The 8,593-nt window shown below is 27.4% G+C and overlaps 1 protein-coding gene across 1 annotated transcript; it reads right to left on the minus strand.

Moving 5' to 3' along the window:
* Positions 1 to 424: 424 nt before the first annotated feature.
* Positions 425 to 1,903, minus strand: LOC107883572. Its single transcript, XM_016803800.2, has 5 exons — positions 1,840 to 1,903; positions 1,541 to 1,715; positions 946 to 1,151; positions 822 to 887; positions 425 to 755 (listed from the first exon to the last, which is right to left on the minus strand). Exons 1-5 carry the CDS (start codon positions 1,858 to 1,860, stop codon positions 456 to 458), a joined length of 768 nt encoding a protein of 255 aa, XP_016659289.1. The 5' UTR covers positions 1,861 to 1,903; the 3' UTR covers positions 425 to 455.
* Positions 1,904 to 8,593: the final 6,690 nt, after the last annotated feature.

Genomic DNA, 8,593 nt, shown 5'->3' on the forward strand with positions numbered 1-8,593 from the left:
GTTTATTGTTTATTTTTAATCATGAATTATGATTAATGATATATTATGTTTAATGTTATTCAATTTTTTTCGTTTTTCGTTATTGATTTCGTTTATGTTTTTTCATTTTTTTTTCGTTATAGCTTTATAAATTATAACGTTATAATAACGTTTTGAAGCCCTGGTACAGTGATAACAATTTTTATATTTTATTATAAAATTAACTTTGTTTCACAAATAAAATAACTAAAAAATTAACATTTTTAAATATTATGAATAATAAGTTTTTTCATTAGTTATGTAGTCATAGTTTTAAAAGCTTCAGCCTTGTCTTTAGGACTTACAAGTAACAATAGTTAGTTCCTATTGGTAAATATTTTTATCTTAAATTACTTATTTCATAAATACTAAAAATGTCAGCCTTGTCTTTAAGACTTTAATATTAAACATTATAACAATTAAACAAACAATAATATTTATGCATCAATTTCATCAATTAAAGCTTCTGTCAAAATATTATTAATTTTATTTTTAACTTGTAAAAGCAAACGCTTACTTTTAATTTTTTCTAACTCAACAGCAACATACTCTCCAAACACAGTAAATTCTGATTTTTTACCAGAGATGTCTTTCAGTGCAGAATAAAATGCTTCATCTACTTCATCCGTTTTTTTTCTTTTTCTTAAATGTTGAGGAGACTCGGTTTTAGTTGATAATTGGTTCAAGATGGATTTTTTTTCTAGATGCTCAGCTAAGGTATATTCAACATCAACATTCTGCAATATAATTAATACAATGAGTATTAGGTAAATAAATGGTTGTTTTATTTTGTATCAACTTACCTCTTGGCTGTCTTCGTAACCCATGTTTTCACCAACAAATATAACTTCCATATTTGTAATTGATTCCTGTTAAAAATTAATGTAAGTAGGTATAAGTTAGGTAATACCTGTTAATATTATATACTTCAAGTTCAGGATTTATATCATCAGGTATTGATATGTTTGACACCGTAGGTCGAATAGCAATATTATCTTTCAGAAAATCTAAATCCCTTACAGCTTTAGGGATTTCAACTAAACCAGTTCCACTTTTACAGCTCTCCTTGTATCGCCTATAAGATGCATTGAAATTTGTGGTCATGGAGTTTATAAGTTCTTTCACATCATCAACTGAAAATAAAAACTTACTTATTATTAACTAATATTGACTGTATAATAAAACAATTATTAAAGTTTTGAAATTTATGAAATTTTAAGAATAATTTGTCGAAATGTATTTAATAAAATATACGGTTTGTAAATGATAATACAGAATATATTCATTCAAGACATTAGGTTAATACATCTGGTTTATTATGACACTCAGTGGCACAACCAGGGGTGGGGTTTGGGGTTGTGACCTCTCCCAAAATGTTTTTAAAAGTAAAATTTGAAGTACTTAGATGTATACTAGATATATATTCATTATTCTATATTATGTATAACCCGTCCTGAAAATAAATGCTAGTTGCGCCACTAATGACACTGTTTTACATCTAATAGTATAGATAAAGGCTTACTTGTAGTTGATGGTCGCTTTTCGCTCATTTCTGTAGCTATTTCATTCAGAAGAATTGTTCTTTGCGTTTTATTTATATAACCAGGACTCTTATTTATGTAGAGTGTAGGACGTGATCGCCAAAGATCAATGAATGTCGACTTTTGTTCATTGGTCCATGGTACTTTTACTTCAGTCTAATTAGTATAAAATAATATTATTACTAAGCTGTTAGCTGACCAAAAAAAACCAAATTAAAAATGTTTTTTCAAGTTATGAATGTGTTCAGTATTCTGTTCAGTATAGGTAGTCTTTACATACCTTTAATCTCTTCGGTGGCATTTTGAAAGTATTCACAAAAATATGAAATAAATTGAAAATAAACCTAATTACATGACAAATTATATATTAATTAAAAATAAACTGTGATCAATTTCAATGATACAATGATAACGAATTTTATTATCAATCCAGTAATCACATATTTGACAAATTAATCAAATATTTTAGAACCATTTCTAAAATATTTGAAGTTTGACATACATCAAATATTTGACAAATTATTTGATCGTGTGAACGGGGCTTAAACATTTTGAAGTTAATGATATTAACAAAACATTTGACGGTTTCACTATAGAAGATAATCAGGTACTCATTTATGAATCAATAAATTCATACAGCTCATATTTTCATTCAAGTGGGGCGAGTTTGATAAATTATAAACAGTTTTCATTATATTTTATTTTAAAATTAAATTTTAATTAGTGTAACTTAACTATACAACATTTTTTAGCCTTGGGCAAACAGAACAAAATTTACATTAAAACTTGGTGCTTTACCTAAGATTTTTAATTCGTCGAATGTACCACATTGTCGCAAAACATTAAAATGGTCTGAAGATGAATTTATACTCAATAAAAATGTAGACATGGTCGACTTAAAGTAATTATACTTATAGTAAAAGAATATTAAACCAGATAATTTTTATTAGGCATTGATGAAACACAAATAAAATTAAACCTCGTTTTATACTAAACTATAATACATTCTTTTATTTTATGATACTAAATGAAGACAACCATAATACTAAAAATGAGGAACATTATTTATCAACATCAATAATTGTTCAAGAGATAATAACCATTGTATGGATTACCATATTATAATACTTTTCAAAATATATCAATAATAAATAAATTAAAAGTGTATTATTCATTACAGATATCAACATTTCATAATTTAATCAATGTATTTGAAAGTATTAAGACCCCTATAACTTGGAATTCTTATAAAGAAGAGAATTTCATTTCATTTTGTTGTCTAAAACCAATATTTGAAAAAAATAAAATGATCATTGAAAAACAGATAGTTTTTAATAAGAATCTTGACATTTTATTTTACATCAATGACAAATTATTAAATACTGATCAACATGGTTACACAATATTATTTTCAAAAATGAAAAAATATGACATAGAAGAAGTAATTTTAAATTTTGATCAAAAGAAAATATGCAGAGGGGGCCCTTCCTCAACTTATTTTCCAGGTTTGTAATCGTTAATTTGTATTCAGTGCTTACCTGTAAAAATCAATGATAAATCTCCAATATTTTAAACTGAATTTTATTTTATAAAATATTCTTAGATATTGAAATTAAGTACGGCATAATTTATTTAAATGACATTTGGTATCATAAAAATTGTATGGTTTTAATGAATACACCAAAATCAAGATGTGAGTGGCGTGAGCGATTATGTAGCATATTTAGAGCAAAAAAACATTATCTTGACAAATGTAAAAAGAAGAAAACTATTAAACGTTTAGGATCCACGCTTACACCAAACAGGAAGAACATGTTATTAGGCATTCAGAAAAAAAAATTTATTTAAAAAAATCAAATCTAAGGTGCCTATTATATGCAATATGCATTTATAGTTTTTTGAATATTATATTTAACATTATTAAATTTAACGGTATAGATTACAATCATCTTTAGAAAAATTAAGAAGTCAATTCAGTGGAATTAAAGAAAAAATGAAATTTAAAACAACTGAATCTACAATTAACCAGTTAATTAAAAATAGTGTTAATGTTAATGAATCTGAAACTGCTGTGATAAATGAAATAATATCTTCAAGTAAAATTAAAAATCCCAAAGGACGTCGCTATTCAGAAAATTGGTTACTTTTGTGTATACTTTTACATATAAGGTAATCAATACTACATTTTTATAACACAAAAAAAAAAATAATAATAACATTACCTATTACCATTTAATTGTTTTATAGATCAGCAAGTACATATAAATTTCTACGAGACCAACAGATATTGCCATTGCCATGTGCTAGAACTATTCGTCGCTATCTATCATTAACAAAAACTGGTTGTGGATTTGATTCAAATTTTTTTTTACTTTTAAAAAAGAAATTATTAACCATGAAAGACGAAGAAAAACATAGAATCTTAATTTTTGATGAAATTTCTTTAAGAGAAAGCATAGAAGTCAATAGCAATTGTTTAACATATAGTGGATTAGAAGATTTTGGGGGGAGATGCAGACATACAACATTATGGGGAAAAAGCTAATCATGGATTAGTTTTCATGTTTCAAAGTTTACACAGCAACTTTTCACAGTCAATAGCCGTGTTTACATCTAAAGGGAATGTTAAAGGTTACAATTTAAATTTAATTGGCACTTGTGTGAAATACTATTTTGAGAATAATGAATAGTTTTGATAGGAGTAGTTTTTAGTTGGTTTAAACAAAAATATCACATATTAGGTATTATGTATCATAAAACACATTTTATCTCTCTATTTCTATTATAGGTATCATATTAGCTCAACTTGTTGTGAAATCCATAGTAATGTTGGAAAATGTTGGTGCAAAAGTTGATGCAATTGTCTGCGACGGTGCAGCTACAAATAGAAGGCTTTGGGCAGAATTTGGAGTTAGTGGTTCAACAAGTAATTTTAAAAACTTCTTTATACACCCAACAAATGAAAAAAGGAAAATTTTTGTTTTGTCTGATGCTCCACATTTAATAAAAAATGTACGAAACCGGTACTTCACGATAAAAAGATTCTTAAGGTACGGAGTCATTAGTTATATAGAACCTTTAATTAATTAAAAGTTAAATTATACTGAATACTCATCAGTAATCACACAGTTTAAACTAGATTTGATTTTCAAACTAATACAATTATAAAATGATTTTACTAATTTGCTATATTAGCTTAATTCGGAAAGACAGGCTGTGAAATGGAATGACTACATTGAAGTTCATAATCAAGACAAACAACAATTGGCAAATAAACGTGTATGTCCAAGAATATCTGAACGTCACTTACATTTAGATACATTATCTAAAATGTCAGTCAAGTTAGCTACACAGGTATTTTTAAGATGTAAATACTTGATACAGTTAATTTAATTTTAATAAATCAATATTTTATTAAAAGGTGTTTAGTGAATCAATGGCAATCAATGAAGCATCAATGAATCAATGGAATTCAATACTATAGGGAAGTGCAAAAATTACCAAATCTTAAAAAATAGTCAGGAAACAGAAAATTTCACAGTTGTCTTAAATCAATGTTTTGATGTGCTGAATAGGAAATTCCCTGCAGAAGGCATTAAAAAAAATAGTAATGATTTTAATGTAAGTTACAAGTTTTGTATCTAATTATTCAATTATATGTAAAAATTTGACACCTATATAAATGAATTAATAATGATTAGATACTCGAAGCCACAATAAAATGGTTAGATGATTGGGAAAAGAATATGACGGATAATAAAATTACAAAGGAAGAATATTTAACAGTAAGTACATCAGAAGGTTTAAGAGTGACTCTACATTCAACAATAGAGTTAACCAAATATCTATTAAATGATTGTAATTTTCCATACGTGCTAACTAATAAAATGAACCAAGATAAAGTTGAGGTAAATATTGAAAACTAATATTTAGGTTTGTATTGGGGTTTAAATTATAATTAATTATATAAAAAATTGTTTTAGTTATTTTTTGGAAAAGTTCGCCAGGCAACTGGTCCAAATGACCACCCGACAACGCCTACTTTTTTACAAGTATACAATATGTTATCTTGCTATTCAATTTTAAAACCTCCCAAAACTGGGAATTGTACAATTTTGGATACAACAGACAAACCAAAATTACAATAACAGATATTAAAGATATATTTCAATCCATGAATCTGTTAGGAACAACAAAATTGAAAGTTTAAAAAATCGATTAGATAATTTGATAAAAGAAGATACCTGGGAGGTAGAGGATATTTTTATTGATCATAATTACAGTATTGCTTCAACTAGAGATTCTATCACCTACTATATATGCGGTTATTTGTGTTACCAAATTAAAAAAAGAACTAGTTGTAGAATATGTTTCAAAGCAATGAGCGAAGGTAAAATTTTAAAGTTAGGTACTGAAAATTAAATATATAATATAGTTTTATAAAAATAATTATTTAATATGTTTCAAAAGGAGATGATTCAATTCCAAAAGTAGCATTGACAAGTATTAAATCAAAAGGAAGATTAATACATCCAAATAAACATATATATTCTTTTATATCTGCCTTGGAAGAAGTATTTGAAATGTTCTGTGAAAGTTTCAATGTGTTTGAAGAAACAGTAGATTATTTCCTAGAACACAAAACAAATCTATTGACTTTTCCTTGCGAGTCCCACAAAAGTGAAATATTGACATATATTATTACTTACTACTTAACCATGAGAATGAGACAATATTCACAAATGACAAATCAAAAACAGATCAAAGTAAGCTGCAAAAAGAAGAAATTGTCAAAGTTGGTAAAAACATAAGATAAACGTAACAAATGTACATAATATTTTTTTTATATACCTACAGAAACGTCAAAAACTGACAGCTATTAAATCATTATTAAACTTACTATTTAGCATTAGCACCACGGCATTTACTATTTATTATTATTTATTATCACTAATATCACTATTCTTTAGTGTTATCCTATAAAAAACGTAGTTCGTACTACTAACAGGCAGAGTGCTGTTACATCGCATGTGTACGAACCTTGTACAACTTTGTGTCCGTGATTTTCTCTGTAGTGTCCAGTCCTGTGTAGTAGTTCATGGTTGAAATAATACACCGTCAATAGACACTGTTTACGAATAAACTGAAACGAATAATACCAAAATGAAGTGCAGATAACATACAATCTGATGCAATAATAATACATGAAATATATCTATAGGGATTTCCCCAATCGTGTTGTATACATAGCAATACAGGTGTACCCATATGGTGACGCTCGGCGCTGATGGGTTAATTTTTTGAATGACAACATTGGGTTTTAATTTTATATTCCAAAGATTTTGTTATATTTCAGATTTTGTAAGTAAGATATTGATGATTGTATAAAGTGTTGAATATTAATATTATTGGAAATCTTTAATGGCTTTTTATGTTCTGTCTTACTTAAGTGATTTCGAGTATTTAAAAAATCAAAAATGTTGTTAACATTTGGTGCAGAAAGTTATAGTTGAATCACAGTTGTTGAAATCTGTAAGTTTTAGATTGTTTTTACAATATGTCATTGCATCAGCAACACTTTGGCTGAATGTCTGTGCAGCTAATCTTACCTTCATCTTTTCTTTATAATAATTGATGTGTCTTTTCCTAATTTTTGTAGCAAAATGGAGCCCAAGACCATCTTGTATTGCTACAAGTTTTTCAAAGTATTGCCATTTTCATCATATAACTGTTTCTAGTCTCCAAGAGTATTCCTACAAAGCTTCAGCATGTGCGCTGCATCTAAGAATATATGTACATTCTCATTGGTGACCGGATGTTTAAAGAATGTGGAATCAGAATCAGCTAAAAGATTTGCACCTAAACAACGGGCCATTGAAAAGTTTGCAGCAGTTCCATCAAACGTTAATGTTCTAATAGAAGCACCAGTATCATTAATTTTGGTAAAACACATAGTAACTAAATTTGCCTTTTCTTGGGCAGACATTCCATTGGTGAGGAAATAGGCAACAGGAACTTTCCAAGGTGAGTTTATAGCTACTACCATAAATACTAGGGTTTCTTTTGCCTTTGGTAAGCCATCAAAGTCTTCTGTGCCTAAACCTAAATTAACATACCCTTGAATTCTATTATTATTAAAATATACATCTTCTTTAATATACATCTCATCCATTAATAAGGCACATATTAATTTTTTTCCTTTGGTTTTCTCTAATTGGTTGACCTTAATTTTTATAGCGTTTAAAGACTCAGCAGTGAAACCAGGTGTTCCATCAACTGAAGAATACCAACCTCTTAATGTACTTGGATGAGACAAGATTTTAAATGTTTTACGTACATATTCGTACGCTGCAGGAGAATAAAAATTTAATGTCAAAGCAAATGAACGAATTTCTGGGGGCATAGTTCTTGAAGTTTTCATTTTCAATTGTCTCATTAAAATTTCAAACTCTACATTAGGAACTGTTTCCTAAAAATGAATAAACAAAACCAGACTCAAGTATAATATTATATTTATATTTAACGCACGATAATATAGTATAATATATAATAGATATTTATTTTTATATTATTATTGTTTTCTTCGTTTGATAATGTGAGACATGAGTATTCTTAAAATGTAACATTTAAATGCAAATTGAAATATCGTAAAATGGCGATACAAACTTCTGTTTTTCGAATGAACACCCCCTATTTTTACTTTTAATTATTCAGCAAACGAGTTGTAAGTTAAGTTTGAATTTTTATTTAGATACATACAGAAGTTTTTATCGCCATAGGATAATCATTAAGTAGTAGAAAAAATTCAAAAATTATATTTTGAAGAAGTATATTATTAAAGAAGAAAAGGGGGTGAGCATGTTTGGTGAATCACCCTATACAGTGTGTTCACGGAAATCAAGAACACAATCACTAATTACCCTGTAAACATATTTTAATTCTGTTTATGGAATGTTGCAAGTACTAGCTCTTTATTGCAAGTCCTAGCTCGAACATGCAATGATTAGTTTAAAAAACAAATGATCAATGATATA

This window comes from Acyrthosiphon pisum, chromosome A1 (genome assembly GCF_005508785.2).
Source record: "Acyrthosiphon pisum isolate AL4f chromosome A1, pea_aphid_22Mar2018_4r6ur, whole genome shotgun sequence".
In the NCBI taxonomy this organism is placed as follows: domain Eukaryota; kingdom Metazoa; phylum Arthropoda; class Insecta; order Hemiptera; family Aphididae; genus Acyrthosiphon; species Acyrthosiphon pisum.

Coding starts and splice junctions, on each gene's coding strand:
- LOC107883572 (XM_016803800.2), bottom strand. CDS start 1,860: ATGCCACCGAAGAGATTAAAG. Junction 1,152..1,540: donor AAAGCGACCATCAACTACAA/GTAAGCCTTTAT, acceptor TTTTATTTTCAG/TTGATGATGTGAAAGAACTT. Junction 756..821: donor GTTACGAAGACAGCCAAGAG/GTAAGTTGATAC, acceptor ATTATATTGCAG/AATGTTGATGTTGAATATAC.